The sequence below is a fragment of the Polistes fuscatus genome, unplaced genomic scaffold (assembly GCF_010416935.1).
Source record: "Polistes fuscatus isolate 324 unplaced genomic scaffold, CU_Pfus_HIC Scaffold8, whole genome shotgun sequence".
In the NCBI taxonomy this organism is placed as follows: Eukaryota; Metazoa; Arthropoda; class Insecta; order Hymenoptera; family Vespidae; genus Polistes; species Polistes fuscatus.
The window spans coordinates 4,659,758-4,676,985 of NW_025113162.1; the positions used below are offsets into that span (position 1 = coordinate 4,659,758).

Consider the following 17,228-nt stretch of genomic DNA (forward strand, 5'->3'; position numbering starts at 1 on the left):
CTCATCTATACGTGTGCCCAAGTGCTACTCGTATGGGTGAGAAACGGTTAGTATAGGTTTAGTTTTAAGTTTTTCCCCTATTGGCGGCTGTCATTGTGCTAGTGATTGCACGATGTACTTTACACCTGTGTGTGCGTATTAGGTAGAGTGTTTTGTACATCGTTTCGCGATAGTTTTTAATTAATGCATTATTTATCACTTAGAATACTACTTAGTATAGCAAACCTAGAGTTAGGTGTGATATGAAAAATACACATGGTTGTATTTTTCTATTTATATTAAATTTTTCTTATTTTTTTTTTCGAATCGTTTTGAATAGTAGAGTTCCCACATTTGTTTGTGGAAATTTGACAATACTTGTATTATATTAGTATGCTGATATATACTAGTATGTACCAGTATTTTTGCTTTAGTCATTATTGCAATAATCATTAGCCTTGGCAGTCGATTACAGCAATTGGTACGTACTCCCATAAGTTTAGAAAACACGCGTTTGAACTAGGGTGTCGGAGGTGCCCCGGGGCATGCTCTCTAGTTTAGGCTTTTGCACCCTGGTGGTATGTGTGAGAATCGTGGAGTGAGTGGGTGGGTATGTATCATATGTTTGCTCTTTTTAAATATGGATAATTAACAGGCAGGTAGCATACTTAGGTGTGAATGTTTATTTAATTTGTAAGTAGGTAGAGACTGGAGAAGTCGCGCGATTGTAATTTCCACTCAGGAGTGGACAATTTCTTCTCCGGATATTATACAAAGTTTCAGCAACCTTTAGATTCATTTATCATTTAAATATTTCTTTTATTTTTTCCATATATTGCTAATACTCTGTAACGCGAGAAATAAATAAGTATTGAACGATTCAAAAGTCTTTGCATTTTCTTAAAAATTAATTTTTTTTCGAAAAAGTGAAGATAGCTGAATACGTTGGATACTTACTTAATATTATGTATATTAACGCTTTGCTCTTTAATAATTCTTCCTGAATACTTCATTTGTTATATATGTATAGTAAATACAAAGTAGAATAAAGATAAAAGATAAAAATGGTCGAGTAAAAAAGTAAGACCACATAATGTATGACAAAGTTTCTGCTTTTCTTCGATATTATTTAATTTTTTAAATGCAAAGTGTTAATAATAGGTTCATCGATTAGATCAAATATCACACAGCAGCGTTTAGGGCATGAAGAAAGAAGAGGCTAAATGCCGAAGAGGCTCCCTCTTAATTGTGGCTGCAGAGGGCAACTACATAGACTATTGAGTTATTTTCAAAGGTTCAACAGCAAGTTCGAACTTTTCGAAAATAGCTCTCTAGTCGTATTTTATATTCTATTATATTATTTATTTGCTCGTCATTAATTTGTAATTGTAATTGGAGATGATGGACCATTTCATCTCCTTGGCACATCAAATCTGTGTGCCATATCGTCCAAAAGATGCATATGTGTTTAGTTAGAGTCAGAAATATTACAATTTTTGTATTATTAAATTTTGAAGATTAAATAACGTTCGGTAAATATTACAGTAATTTCTCTTTTCCTGTTTCGTTTTTTAAATTTTCCACTTTCATCGTATTTTATTAAATTTGCAATTTTTCTTTTCTGTATAATGCAGTTTAAAAGTATTTCATAATAATTAATAGATATTATTTTTTTTAATAACTTTATATTTGTACTTTTCCTACTTCTTTATTTTTATATATTTTATGGAAATGTAAAATCACGTGTTTAAATTTAATTTCATTGCAACGGTAAATAAGTAGAGATTTGATAAAAATAAATATAGAATTCTATTGAGAAAAGTGCATCTGCGAATTGGACGATTACTATGTCAGGCTATTGTATCACTTGATTGTATGATTAATATAGTTTTCTTCTTGTTACAGGTGATCATCGTTGGATTTATCTTTAAACATTCTGGATTCTTTTTTATTTGAGTGTCTTAAATTGCTTCATTTTAAAATATATATGTATAAATGCATTTCTGAAGGCACACACGTGTTTATATATTAAAAATTAAATATAACTATATAAAATTCTATATTACAATATAACTATACTATATATACTTTCAAAGTATATGTCATATACTATTATATACTATCAAAGTATATATCATATACTATCTAATACTATCAAAGAATATTGCATTCTTTTATAGTATTGTACCGTCATTGCATTAAGTATCTACTATCACCCATTGATGGTCAGGTTAGTAACTAAAATGAATGTGGTTACGCGAAAAGTGGACTTGTGAGCTTCTATGTACTTCTGTCTAGCATTAAAAGGTTCTACGCCAAATTTTTTGCGCTAAAGAGAAAACAAATATTTCGTACTCCGTATTATACCGCAATCGTCCTAACTAACATTTAACAGTACTTTTAAAAAGATTATTATTGACATTATCGATAGAGTACATAAGAGATAGACTTACAAATCTTTTGTAAAGATGTCGCTAGTATGATAATCTAAAAGAAACAAATATAAACAGAATCTGTAAATTGCTAGAAAAACAATTACTAATGAAACATTTAATTTTTTCAATTTGTTAAAACAAAAACAAGCATAGACAAATATTTTAATAAATATATTTATATAAATATTGTATAAATAACGTCCAATTATCGTAATTAGATGTCAAAAAATGTACAGATGTATCTTTTTGTAGCAAACATTCAAAAGCAAATCTTTTTCAGGCCAATATCTTCATAGATATTTAAAATTAATTTTAAATTCATTACATTTTATAAAAGTATGAACATTTTTGAATTAATAACAAAAAACAAACTTAGCAATAAATAAGTATCAGAAAATAAAACCTTTTAATGTCAGGAGCACTTCACAAACAAAAATTACGTAAACATTATAATATTGTAATAATATCAGAACATGTTTTTTTAATCGAATTTAAACAAAATGTGGACATAAGTGTTTTATGCGCAATGTTTGTATATAAAATCAATCTTTAAAAAACAAACTATGAAAATGTTTCAGTATATATAAATCGATAAATATCTTATTATTACTTTAATAGCTACGACCAAAAAGAGTGTAAAATTTGGGTTTGTTTTTACAACTTGGATGAATACACTTTAAATTATATAATGGTATAGAAGTTTGTGGCTGTTCAAAAGGTATACAAAGACTTTTTGCACCCATTGATAATGCTCCTGCTTCTTCACCCCCGTCATCTCTATAATTACAGGAAAATAATATTATCATCACTCATGTAATAATCTATTCCAAATTTTCTATCCTTTTATGTATATAAATATTATTTGCATATAAATGTATATAAATAACATAAGTTACCTGGCGCTGTCTGCTTTAATATTATCCTCACATGATACCTCTCCACAAAATGGCGATAGTAATAAATTTTTTTTATTTAATTCCACAATAAACAGTGCCCATTCTTCTACTTTCTTAATATGATCATCTAAAGTTTTCTTTGCTCTATAACAATTGATTAATTATTTATATTATTAATATTTGCTTAACATTGTACTATTTCTGACCGTAATTTTTTCAAATTTTGCCAATCTTCTATTATAATAATATAAGAATAAATAATAATAATATATGCACGTACTTGTTTAACATACTAGATTGTATCTCATTAAGTAAATTGCGTAAGAAAACTACAGCTTCCTCTCTACTTGCTGTCATTTTCTGACAATTGTCCCTACGTACAAATGTCACTTGATTTTTTTCGAGATCTTTGGGACCTAATTCAATCCTCACGGGTACACCTTTCAATTCCCAATGATTAAATTTCCATCCTGGTGTACGATTATTTCTATAATCAGATTTAATTCTTAGAGACTCGTCTTTGCTTAAATCATTCTCAAGTTTAAGACATTCTGACATTAATTGCTCTCTCTGTTGTAGAGTGGTCGTTGCAGTAATACCACATGGTACAATAACAGCTTGAATTGAAGCTACATTTGGAGGCAACACTAAACCTTTGTCATCTCCATGTACCTAACAATAAATACATTTCATTGGTTTAAAAATGTAAATATAATTACGCTGTTTTATGTCTTACTAGCAATATCGATTTTCTTACACAATAAATTTTGGTAATATTCTAATTACTAAAGGAATCCCACATATGATATCTAGTATTAATTATAATGAATATTTACGAATATATCATAATATTACCATGATCATAACTCCAATAGTACGAGTGGTCAAACCCCAGGAATTCTGATAAACGTAAGTTTTTTCTTCTCCCTCAACAGCTCCTTCAATTTGAATATTAAACATTTTCGAAAAGTTTTGTCCAAGGTGATGACTAGTGGCACCTTGTATTGCTCTTCCACTAGTTGAAATAAATGCTTCTACAGTAGTAGTATAATCACTACCAGCAAATTTTTCTTTTTCAGTTTTACGGCCTTTAATTACTGGCACAGCTAATAAGTCTTGATATACTTTAGCATACATATCTAAAATTACTAAGACTTCTTCCTCGGCATCTTTTTTATTAGCAAATACTGTATGTCCTTCTTGCCATAAAAATTCCCTTGTACGTAGAAATGGTTTAGGATCTTTAAACTCCCACCTCTATAAAATAAATTATTTAATATCATTTATAGAATAAGAATGCAATAAATTAACTGAAATTTATTCATATTTATGATTATAAATCTATAATTACCACAACGTTACTCCATTGATTGAGTCTGAGTGGAAGTTCTGTATCTGATCTTATCCATTTAGAATATGCTGGATACATGACTGTTTCTGAAGTAGGTCGAATAGCAATATGTTCTGCCATATCAGAATCTCCGCATCTGGTAACCCATGCAACTTCCGGGGCAAAATCTGCAATATGCGCTTTTTCCTTTTCAAGTGCTGCTCGTGTTACAAACATTGGAAAGTAACATTCTTGTATTCCTAATTTTGTTATTTGTTTATCGAAATATTCCTTTATTGCCTTCCAAATCAGAAAACTCCACGGACGAAGAATATAACAACCTGATACATCATAATATTCAATCATTCCACTCTTTGTAATAACTTGAGAATACCAATCAGCAAAATTCTCTTCTTTCTGTGCTTCTAATCCTAATCTTGTCCCAGTTTTAATACTATCTACATCTTTACTCTTTGTTTCATTATTTGTCACATTTTTATCAGCTTTCTTTCCACTTTTTGCAGATTCATCTTTCTTTTTCTTTTTAGGTGTCGTCTCATTTTTTGACTTCCAATCAAAACCAGTTATTATTTTATAATCATTCTTCAAACTTAAAAGAATTTTCACTTCTTTATCAATGATAGATTGTTCTGTTTCTGTACTTTTTAATTGCCTTACTTTGTCATCCTGTTTCTGTATTTCTTCAAATAATTTATCGTTAATTTTATTTTCAGTTGATTCTGTTGTTGTATTAGTTTGTTCAGGTTTCATTGGCTTCCATTCTTGACCTGTTGCAGTTTTATATTCAGACTTCAAATTTAAAAGAACTTTTACTTCTCGATCAATGACATCCTTACTTGCTTTCTCAGATTTTAATTGTCTTACTTTGTCACCTTGTTTCTGTATTTCTTCAGATAACTTATCGTTGGATTTAGTCTCAGTTGATTTTATAGTTGCATTAGTTTGTTCAGATTTCATTGGCTTCCATTCTTGACCTGTTGCAGTTTTATATTCAGACTTCAAATTTAAAAGAACTTTTACTTCTCGATCAATGACATCCTTACTTGCTTTCTCAGATTTTAATTGTCTTACTTTGTCACCTTGTTTCTGTATTTCTTCGGATAACTTATCGTTGGATTTAGTCTCAGTTGATTTTATAGTTGCATTAGTTTGTTCAGATTTCATTGGCTTCCATTCTTGACCTGTTGCAGTTTTATATTCAGACTTCAAATTTAAAAGAACTTTTACTTCTCGATCAATGACATCCTTACTTGCTTTCTCAGATTTTAATTGTCTTACTTTGTCACCTTGTTTCTGTATTTCTTCAGATAACTTATCGTTGGATTTAGTCTCAGTTGATTTTATAGTTGCATTAGTTTGTTCAGATTTCATTGGCTTCCATTCTTGACCTGTTGCAGTTTTATATTCAGACTTCAAATTTAAAAGAACTTTTACTTCTCGATCAATGACATCCTTACTTGCTTTCTCAGATTTTAATTGTCTTACTTTGTCACCTTGTTTCTGTATTTCTTCGGATAACTTATCGTTGGATTTAGTCTCAGTTGATTTTATAGTTGCATTATTTTGTTCAGATTTCATTGGCTTCCATTCTTGACCTGTTGCAGTTTTATATTCAGACTTCAAATTTAAAAGAACTTTTACTTCTCGATCAATGACATCCTTACTTGCTTTCTCAGATTTTAATTGTCTTACTTTGTCACCTTGTTTCTGTATTTCTTCAGATAATTTATCATTAGTTTTATTTTCAGATACAATATCCGATTTATTTTTAAGAATATCCGCGTTATTTACTGTATGATTCACATTGGTTTCTTTTGTATTTGTGTTCTTCTTTTGTGTAACTTCAGCCATCTTAGCATTAAGCATTAATGTGAGTAACTGTTTGATCGTATTTTCATATTCAACCTTATCTATTGTTTCATTTGAAGATGATTTTGGTTTCCACTCTTTGCCAGTTGCAGCTTTAAAATCAGCTTTTAACTTTAGTAAAGTTTTTACTTCTGCATCTATAATAAACTGATCTGCTTTCTCAGATTTGAAATGACGTACTATATGACCTTGAGCAATAATTTTATCATTTATTATATTCACATCTTCTTGTTCAATCTATAAAAGAAATAAAAAAATATTTAGAATTAAGAAAGATGCATTTAGTTAATCATAAATATATTAAATTTAGTAATAATGAATTTTTACTTTTGGAAGACTTGGTTTATTATAAACAGCATTTCCTTTGCTACCAGCCTTTGAAACACTTGGTTTATTATCAACAGTACTTCCTTTACTATCAACAGCACTAGTTTTCACAGATTTTGAAGCAGTATGACCATCTGGTATATGAAATAGAATTAAAGGTTGCTCTTTGCAACAGAAAGGACTTCTGTCAGCATAGGGTATATCGCATCTGAAAAATCCTTTCCTTTGCAATTGAATTATTTCCCCTTTTTTGACTCTATTTAATTCTGACTCGCCCAACATTCGTATTTCTACCTATAAGTTTACAATAATATGTTGTTTCCATTTCTTTCTTATAAATACATTAATAATAATTTATTAAAAATAATGAACTTACTCTTGTATCTTTAGCAACAAAGTCTTTAAAATCATCATCTTTTCCCAAAATTGGTTTACTTATAATATGGTCAAAATAAACAGCATAACATGGTATCAAATCCTTCGAGTTTTGTGGTGCAGGAAGCCAAGTAATCTTTAATGTATTTTTGTAGTTCTCATCGCTTAAATTAAGTCTAGCATCTACACTCTCAATACTACCATTCTTTTTATGTATTGCTTCAATTTTTAAATTACCCCAATTAACGAATGTTGCATTTTGTCCTTCAATTAGTGCTTCTGCATCATCTTTTTCTATTAATAATTTCGAACCTACTCGTACACGTTTAGTACCTAACGATGGATCTTTAGGATGATTTCGAACCGTTACCCATTCTTCTTTGGAATTCAAAACATTAACTGGAACAGTATTATCATAATCCAATGCAGTGTACCTAATATAATAAAAGTCATTTAGAAATAGAATTCTTAGAATACTTACTAATTTATTTGTATATACCATCTACATACCTAATTGCAATTGGATCAATTACTTTCTTGTTAAAAGACCATATCTTATCCCATTCCATAAAAACAACTGATCTAGAACTGCCTTGTGCAATAATGAATTGTTTCAAACCTTCTACAGTCATACCTCTTCTTAAGATACCTCTTACAGTAGGAAAACGTGGATCATCCCAACCATCCACTAAACCATTTTCAACAAACCATGTTAATTTACGTTTAGATAAAACAGTATTGGTCATATTTAAACGCGAATATTCCCATATATACGGCCGATTTAATCCCAATGCTTCGATTATCCAATAATATTGAATATCTCTATCATGATATTCAGTTGTACGCAATGTATGTGTAACATTTTCAATGGCATCCACAATTGGACAAGCAAAATCATATATTGGATATACTCTGTAAAAATAATATATTATAATATATTAAATATATTAAATAATATTATATAAAATTACATATAGGAGAAATATAGTTATAGAAATAAAATAATTATTTAATACTTGTATTTTGTTCCAGTACGGGGATGTGGTTCTGGTTTGCATCTATATATTGTTGGATCTCGTAAGCATCCATTTACTGATTCATAATCTATTTTGGCTCGTACACAGCATTCTTGACCCTTTTTGCTACCTTTTTGCATTTCATTCCATAACTCCAAATTCTTCTCAACAGCTACAAAGTTTCATTTAGATTTTGAGCATAAGATGATATAAAATATAAAATATAATAAAATTAATGTTACTCACAATTATCTCTGTTTGCTGACTTCAACTTTTGATCACGTTGTTCCTTCATAAGCAAAGCAGGTGTATCATCTACAAAAGCTTTACCATCTTTAATTAACTTTGTACAATAATCAAGCATTAAATCAAAATAGTCTGATGAATAAGTAAATCGATCAGGCTTAATATTTAATAATCTTATATCTTCTAGTATAGCTTCTTCGAACTCTAAATTTTCTTTAGCAGGATTCGTATCATCAAATCTCATAATTAATTGGCCTTTAAAAGTTTCCGCATAATACTGATTCAAAAGTGCTGCCTTAGCATGACCAATGTGAAGATAACCACTTGCTTCTGGTGGAAAACGTACAACAACCTATTTAAATATTTAATATTAAAAAGAATATATGCACTATATAAGATCTTCAAGCCAAGTAACATTTTAAAATTAACCAAATATAAAAGTTGAAATTAATTAAAACGTTTAACTTACTTTTCCCATTTCTGCCCCTGGTAAATCAATAAATTTACCCTCTTGTTTCCTTACACCCACTTTCTTATTCATTGTATCTTCAACTTGAATATTATTTTCTATTTTTATTTTATTATCTTCAATGGAGGACAATGCTTGAGTAACAGCAGGAAAAGAAAGCATTTGTTTATACCATCTAGTAACGCAAGGGTATAATTTTTCATACTTCTCCAAGTATGATAAACTTAAAAGAGCGCAGAAAACAGAAATGTCTGCTACTGTAAACTTTTTATTTGCCAACCATGTATTTGTCATTAATATTTTATTTAAATAAGAAAAAGTTTCATTTTTAACCGGTATTTGACATAATGGTCCTATAGCAAATGACAACCAATGATCTACTTCTGTTCTGCCACGAATATCTAAATTACCTATAAAGAGAAAGATATAATGAAAATACATTGAATACTTTCCAAAAAATATGTTTTATATTTGAACATACCATATAGATCCTTAGCAATAGTTCTACCAATATAACGAGCAACTTCGTTGCCACTTTTTGCTAACAATCGATCATTGGAATCCAATAATTTAAGATTTCCATCTTCTTTCCAGTCATTACACCATACCACGTCGATTTCTTTGTTTTCACAATTAATTAATTCTGCTGTTATCAATGCATCTAGAACAAAAAAATTAAATAAAATTAAGCAAAATGTATATAAAGAAAATTATTATATTTTGTATGCAATGAAATATTGTTAATTGACATATGTTTATTCAGGTATGAATAACAAAAAAATAAACTAAGTTACAAAAAAAAGTGAAAAACAAGATAAAGTTCATACCTGTTGGTGGATTATTAGAATTTACTTTCAATTTCAGCATCATTGTTGCGTCACCATTAAAAATCTAATAACTTTAAAATATAGATAATATAGACCAAATTTTCTTACACACCACGTGTATCTTTCAATCGTCTACACCAGCAGACAACACACTAGCGCCAATCGAACATAGGTCTTCCTAAGTCAGGTCATTTGCATTGTACAAATGGCATACCCCAATCATTTTAGTTATTTTCTACATTACCAACGATGTCAGAAATAAATTATCTAATACCTGAAACATGTTTTACTTAATAGCTATTAATTATCAATATTAACGCTACGATCTTATTTTTAAAAATAGTTCTAACAAAAGCTGCCGCGATGAAAATTGAAAATTTTAATTACCTGTTTCATCTATATGATATTTCGTTTATGGCGAAACTTTCTACCCTATATAAGCTTGATCTTGTATCCACAGGAATTTTAGTATGACTGCTTTGATTTCGGCCGTTCTTGGTTCTTTTACGTTACGTCGAAGAGTTTCAAATTTATTAATAAGAACAATAGTTGCAAAATAATCAGTTTTAATCATGGATGATGAGTGGGGTGTGTATCTGTGATAGTTAATAGTTTATTTTCATTAAAAATTTCGATAGCCTTAATAACAAATGGGTGATCAGATGCAGTATTAATTTTAACCTCGTGCACTTTACAGATGTGGACAATGTCGAACCGAAATTTGATCTCGCGATGAGGTCAAACAAATGGGAGGGGGAGGACGAAGATGAAGATGTTAAGGTATAATCATTTTTATCTAATAGATATACATTATTCGATGTATTTTTGTGATTATGTGTGTCATTCTGAACTTAACCTACAGCAAACACACATGTTGACTCTTACAACTTAAGCTGGCCTTTATTTATTATTTGAAAATTATTGTTTACTTCATCAAGAATAATCTTGATTATCTACCAACTTATATCTTTATATTATAAGTTACTGGAAATACAGATTAAAATGCATTAATATATGGTAATCAAATCATACTTAGAATATTTTTCTTATTTTTTAGTCATTTAATTTACTGCATATATTTTTATTAATAATTTAAATAATGATTTTCTTTTGTTTATAATATTAAGTAATAATCAAATGGTAATTAAAATATGTGTGATAGGTATTTGTGTAAGATTTATAGTTATTTTAGTCTTCATAAATAATGAATAAACAGGATAGCTGGGAAGATATTGAAGAAGAGAAGAAGGATGTAGAAAAACCTGCCGAAATCACGAAACCTAAAGCAAAACCAAAACCTAAGAAAGCTCTCGCAGAAATGATTGAAGAACGCGAGGTTAGTCTATCTATTAATTTTTATAATTATACATATCGTATAGATATATATTAAATGATCAATTATCTTACGTATTCACATAAAACATTTATTTTTTTCTTTAGAAAAAAGCGAAAGAGGAAGCTGAAAGAAAAGCTAAGGAAAAGGAAGAAACATTGACTCCGGAAGAAAAGAGAGAGGAGCTATTAAGGAGACAAAGGTTGCAGGAAGAGGCAGACCTACGATTGGCAATGGAAACATTTGGTTTGTTAAACCTTGTAGATTTTAGTCCACGTAAACCACATAAGGGAGAGAAAAAATAACGTGTCATTTGCACGTTTAAAGTGTAATTCTTTTTTACATATCTCATGCCTTATGCAAAATCATTCTTTAAATCAACTTGTGCATGATTTTTTTTAAATATTTATATATATATATAAATATATATATATTTACATATATTATATTTATATATGTATATATTTATATATAAACATAAATCACATAATTTATAGTGAAAATTAATTTTTTTCTCAACCATTGTGTCATGCATTTTCATGATAATATAACACATCTTTATGAGATAATATAGCAGATATTTAAAAAATCTGGATTTTCTAAAACTATATTAAGTTACATAAAGATGTTCTGCTTTACACGATGACAATAGATAATATATTATAATAAATTTAAGATATAAAATTAATGAGAGAGAAAGAGAAAGCAAGAGAGAAAGAATGAGAGAATGAGAAAGAGAACAATTGGAAAAATATTTTTACCTTTAATTTATTTGATCATTTATTATGGAACTAAAATTTTATAAATGCATGTACATAAATGTGCATGTTTATTTATATCTTTCTGGTATCGTGTACACACAAAAAAGTATATACTATTCTATTATACATAAAATTGTACAGTATTATATAGATATGATGTAAGTATAAAAACAAAGTATTTCATATTAATAATAATAATAATAAAAAGAAAAAAAGAAGTAGCACAAACGTGAGTAAAATATTACAATATGGTATTCTAAATACTATTAACATAAGAGTATGACAGAATGGACTCATACAAATTTATGTATAATTGTCAGGAACTGTACTAGGGACAATTATATATACACAACAAACGTATACACTCAAGTTTACTACAAATTTTATGGTACTGAATAAATACTGTTATGTATTTTAATAAAAGTTGCTATTCTATTCAAATGATTGTGTTCATGTTAGTTTGCAACCTTTTATCTTGTTGTTAGTTTCCTGTACTGTTCCTGATTAGTTATGTGTGTACACACCCGCGTACAATTACGCGCAAGCGCGTATATATAATGTATGCGCGTAAGATTGTACAAATGGGCATATATCATAAAAACTTTATTTAAAGTATTTGAAATGATTACTTCCAAGTAACTCATAAGATTCTATAAATTCTTTTTAGTTGTAAACATTAAACGATTGCACATGAGTATCATTGATTATTATATATAACTATCTTGAGCCTAATTTTATAAACTTTTCTTATTAGAAAAACTTTTTGTTTTATAAAATAAAAAGTAAATCTATGAAATAGTCACACATATCACGAGCTTCATATAATCAAAATATATATAATTATGTTCTTTAAAAGAATTATATATATATTTTTTAAATATCATTACTATATTACATTGTGTATTTTACAGGTGTAACTGAAGAAACATCAACAGGCCTTGATGCTATGAATCCAAATACGAAAGAAGAATTTGACCAATTTGCTGTAGCACTTTCACAAAAAATCAACGAATATAAAAAACATTCTGAATTCCCACCATTCGCAGAGGAACTTATAAAGTCCATTGCCTTAAACTGTTAGTATATTAATACTATTATATATATATATATTACCTTGAACAATATATTTAATATTATAATTCTTTTCTAGTATCATCACATGCTTTGAAGAAGGTGAAAACTATGGTGGATAATTTATTAATAGAGAAACAAAAAATGGAAAAAGGAGAGAAAGCAAAGAAACCAAAAGGAAAGGGCAAAGCAAAACTTAAAATTGAAGGAGAAAATACCATGTTAAGCGAGTATGGCGACTATGTTTATGATGATTATGATGACTTTATGTAGCGACTTTTCATATTAAGAAGTATTCTAGTCGCCTAAATACATATTGGAAGATATTAACTTGCAGATTTATACAAAAAATTTATAATTATACCTTTTGCATATAACAATTATATGCAAAATGTATATGCAGATTAATCTGCATTCTTAACATTATCTGCATACGACTTAACAGAAATCAGGAGAGAGTGTTAGAGTTACATTGCTATATCTTTAATCTGTTGAAATGAATTTTTTTGTATAATTACATTTACTTGCACCATTAAGTTAATATCAAATATTTCTTGTATTCTTATACATAAAAGGAATTTGTCTGCATATTTATATGATTAACAAATATGAATATAGTTGTGTTATAAGCACTTAACAGAAAAATAATAATCCTAATTTTTTATTAATCCAAGTGCAACGAAGTATTTTTAATTTAATATCAAACTCCTTTTTAATTACATCATTATTTATTAATAAGTTTCGATAGGTAAAAATAAATATGTTTTATATCATGGCTTTTTACTTTTAATTTAAAATTCAACGAATAAATATTTCAATTTACCTTTAATTATACTTATTGAATTTAAAATGATTACTAGATCTAATTCAAACGTAATATGATAACAAGTACAATATTTTATATATATATCTTTTTAATCTAATATATATTATATTTGTTATATATATATTATATAAATATTGTTGTATGGATATCCCATACTAATTATGCAGGCAATTCCTTAATAATTGGATATAATATAATTACAAAAATATATAGTTCTCGGATTTTATTATTAGATAATTGTTCTATTGTATCCATGAGCATAATATTGGAAGAACTTTTATTTTTTTTTAATACATCTTTAACTGTTTGAAATGTCTTCAATATGCTTAAATAGCTGCAGTGCACAGCTATTATGTAACTGTATTATGGAAATTTTATATAACATGTCTTACACATCTATACATACATACATACATAAGCATATATGCATACTCAATTAATTAAAAGTTGGTTTTGAAAAAGAGTATATTCCTAAATAAAGGTTGACTGTAAATAATTTTTGTTGCTATTTTAATTTTCTACATAGATATATAATTTATTTTAGGTATTACAAATATATCTTAGGTATAATAAATTTATGAAATAGGATAAATTTTATAATAAATCAATAAAGCATAAAGAATACAGTTTTTCTACGAAAACATATATGAATTCAATCCAAATAATATATTAAGAGAAAAAATGTTATGGTACTAAAAATTAAACAAATCAAACAAATTTTAATTATTAAATTTTATAACTTGTATTTATTTCATTTATTTCATGAAACGTGAAAACGAGTTCCTTCAGCTTTTAACAAACAAACATTAGTGGAAAGAAGCATAAAAAAGTTGGCATAGAACCTCAACAGCTGAAAAAAATGAAATTTGCTAATTTAAAATCCATAATTGCTAACTTTATTTTAATTAACTATTTAATTAGTTATTAATAATTGAAAATACAAAAACGTTTTTTCTCAGTAATGAAAAGAAATAGGTTAATTGTTCATAATGTATAAACAATAGGTAAATATTTTTAAAATTATAATTCTTATTTCTTTTCACTACCCTATAGGTTGCTACTTTAGAAATCAACTTTAAATATATCCCCTGTAGGTATATATATATATATATATACCAACTTTACTTCCATTTTTTTCAAAGTGCGCTTGCGCATGCGTATAACATATTTCCCACATATGACGTCGCCATTTCATAATTATTCAAAGTGTAATAATTATTTTCAACTAATTAACGATAAATAACAAATATTTTATAGAATAAAGTTAAGGAGCCGGACAAACAAAAAGTAAGCAATTGATTGAAAACAGAAAACAATAGAAAACTTCATTGCTTTGCTTAGAAATGAGAAAAAACGTTTTTGTATTTTCAATTATTAATAACTAGTTAAATAATTAATTTATAAAGTTAGCAATTATGGATTTTGATTGAGTAATTAGTGAGTAATTAATAACACTTATTCATTTTCTTCTACTGTTACGGTTTTATGCCAACTTTTTTGTGCTACTTCTGTATTCTTTGGTTAAACTATATCCAGTCGATAACGATGTAATCTACTAGTACTTATATTTATTTATATTGTACATTTTATTACAAATGTATTTTGTATCCATGCCATTTAATAACTACACATCAAACAAGATAAAAACTAAAGAATAACTTTTTAAGAATTAATATAAAACTTTCCATTATCATCTTGATATATCTTTTTTATAATAGGACATTCAGTAATTGAATGAATCACTTTTACGGAAAATAACAATGACTAAACACTATGACTATATATGAGTTATATATCAAAAATGTACATTAATGTAAGTATACACATATAATAATTTATGTGTGCGTATACAGTTAACAAGTTATAACCATTTTAATTTATATCAGAAAGAAATTATATGTAAAATCGTGTAATCCAACATTTTACTACAATGATAAAAACATTTATATTTTTTGACATTGAGACAACTGGTCTTATTCAGGGGAATGAATTTCCTAAAATAACAGAATTTTCATTTGTAGCTGTAACCCGAGATAATATATGTCTCGTTAAAAATGAAGTTCCAAGAGTTTTACAAACTCTTACCGTACCAATTAATCCTAATCGAGTTATACCTCATAAAATAGAGATTTTAACAGGTAAGTTCTATTAAAATCTTATTTAAAAATATAATGTTCACACATAATATATATAAAAATATAACTAACTTTATACTTTCGAATAGATTTAAATAACAAGTGTCTACAAAATGTATCCTCATTCAATGACAACATTTATAATTTGATTACTAGTTTTCTCAATACATTAATTAAACCAATATGTTTTGTGGCACATAATGGAAAGAAATTTGATTATCCAATTTTGTTGTCCGAATTAAAGAACATTGATAAGGTATATTTTTGTCTTTATCTTTCTACATTAGAAAAATAGTTGTATTTATAATTTTATGCATAGTGTAATGTATGCATGGTGTTCTGTAACTGGTAGTACAAGCGAGCAGAAAATGATTCTACATGGAAAACTAAGTCGAAAATGTGGAATAAAATTTTTCCATTTAATGTAATGTTAAAAGATTATGTTGGAAAATTTGTCGAATATGCGTGCACTTGACTAAGGTTGCAACCCTGTAAATTAAAAGTTTTATTCGATAAACATAAGAGTAGAATCGATACAAGAAAAAGCGCGAAAATGCTCTCCGAAATATTCAAGAGTAAGATAGTAAAATTCGTCGAACTGGAATTGAATCAAGTATTATGTGTACTTAAAAAATTTGCAAACTTTTTTTCTTTAAAATAAAGTCTTATATGGAAAAATTTTATTCTACATTTTCAACTTATTGTTAGTTTTTTGTATAAGATAACCTCTGCTCGCTTGTACCACTAGTTACAAAATACTCTATATATTTAGATATATATATGTATAAATATGTTAAGAGGGATATTGAAATAGATTTTTTTTCATTTAAGTATTTAGCAGAAGACATTCTATGTGCAGATACATATCATTTATTCAAAGATTATTTTACGAAAGGTAGTCATAATCAAGAAGTCGATATTTCAATGGTGGGAAAACATGTGGAAAATATCAGTATAAATCAAAAACCACCTAATTTTAAATTGATAACAATATATGAACACTTGTTAAAAGTTCCAGTAACCAACAGTCATGATGCACAAAGTGATTGTATTAATATGTTAAAATGTGTTTCTTGTATAAAAGAATATTTTGTAGAATGGTGTGATAGTAATGCGGAACCATTATTGAAAATGAAAATAAATTAAAATAGCAAAAAATATTTTAAGGAATAATATTTTGAAGTGTAATTATTGAATTAATATTAGATAAATATATATATTTTATTATCACTTCAAGAATAATTACATTCTATATGTATATAATAATTATATTATATATATATATATATATATATACATATGTGTGTATATA

General features: G+C 27.4%; 3 protein-coding genes across 3 annotated transcripts; 2 read left to right on the forward strand and 1 right to left on the reverse strand.

Annotated features, from left to right (window-relative positions):
- Window positions 1–2,797: 2,797 nt before the first annotated feature.
- LOC122524963 (bifunctional glutamate/proline--tRNA ligase) lies at window positions 2,798–9,936 on the reverse strand. Its single transcript, XM_043647484.1, has 13 exons — window positions 9,791–9,936; window positions 9,445–9,624; window positions 8,964–9,373; window positions 8,495–8,846; window positions 8,249–8,420; window positions 7,743–8,144; window positions 7,234–7,666; window positions 6,858–7,151; window positions 4,662–6,767; window positions 4,166–4,567; window positions 3,591–3,982; window positions 3,311–3,454; window positions 2,798–3,191 (listed from the first exon to the last, which is right to left on the reverse strand). Exons 1-13 carry the CDS (start codon window positions 9,831–9,833, stop codon window positions 3,026–3,028), a joined length of 5,496 nt encoding a protein of 1,831 aa, XP_043503419.1. The 5' UTR covers window positions 9,834–9,936; the 3' UTR covers window positions 2,798–3,025.
- Window positions 9,937–10,236: 300 nt separating this feature from the next.
- On the forward strand, window positions 10,237–13,600 carry LOC122524964 (eukaryotic translation initiation factor 3 subunit J). Its single transcript, XM_043647485.1, has 6 exons — window positions 10,237–10,378; window positions 10,488–10,570; window positions 11,007–11,126; window positions 11,231–11,369; window positions 12,796–12,960; window positions 13,035–13,600. Exons 1-6 carry the CDS (start codon window positions 10,363–10,365, stop codon window positions 13,226–13,228), a joined length of 717 nt encoding a protein of 238 aa, XP_043503420.1. The 5' UTR covers window positions 10,237–10,362; the 3' UTR covers window positions 13,229–13,600.
- Window positions 13,601–15,605: 2,005 nt separating this feature from the next.
- Window positions 15,606–17,086, forward strand: LOC122524965 (three prime repair exonuclease 2). The gene is made up of 3 exons (XM_043647486.1): window positions 15,606–15,919; window positions 16,006–16,172; window positions 16,748–17,086. The coding sequence occupies exons 1-3, from the start codon at window positions 15,712–15,714 to the stop codon at window positions 17,060–17,062; spliced, it is 690 nt and encodes a 229-aa protein (XP_043503421.1). The 5' UTR covers window positions 15,606–15,711; the 3' UTR covers window positions 17,063–17,086.
- Window positions 17,087–17,228: the final 142 nt, after the last annotated feature.

Excerpts from the sequence above, each read along its gene's own strand:
- LOC122524963 (XM_043647484.1), bottom strand. The coding sequence starts at position 9,833 with ATGATGCTGAAATTGAAAGTAAATTCTAATAATCCACCAACAG. Across the intron at positions 8,145-8,248 it reads CGTACTGGAACAAAATACAA|AGTATATCCAATATATGATT; the intron begins GTATTAAATAAT and ends TTATTTTTACAG. Across the intron at positions 6,768-6,857 it reads ATAAACCAAGTCTTCCAAAA|ATTGAACAAGAAGATGTGAA; the intron begins GTAAAAATTCAT and ends TTTCTTTTATAG.
- LOC122524964 (XM_043647485.1), top strand. Across the intron at positions 11,127-11,230 it reads AAATGATTGAAGAACGCGAG|AAAAAAGCGAAAGAGGAAGC; the intron begins GTTAGTCTATCT and ends TTTTTTCTTTAG. Across the intron at positions 11,370-12,795 it reads ATTGGCAATGGAAACATTTG|GTGTAACTGAAGAAACATCA; the intron begins GTTTGTTAAACC and ends TGTATTTTACAG.
- LOC122524965 (XM_043647486.1), top strand. The coding sequence starts at position 15,712 with ATGATAAAAACATTTATATTTTTTGACATTGAGACAACTGGTCTTATT. Across the intron at positions 15,920-16,005 it reads TAAAATAGAGATTTTAACAG|ATTTAAATAACAAGTGTCTA; the intron begins GTAAGTTCTATT and ends ACTTTCGAATAG. Across the intron at positions 16,173-16,747 it reads AATTAAAGAACATTGATAAG|TATTTAGCAGAAGACATTCT; the intron begins GTATATTTTTGT and ends TTTTCATTTAAG.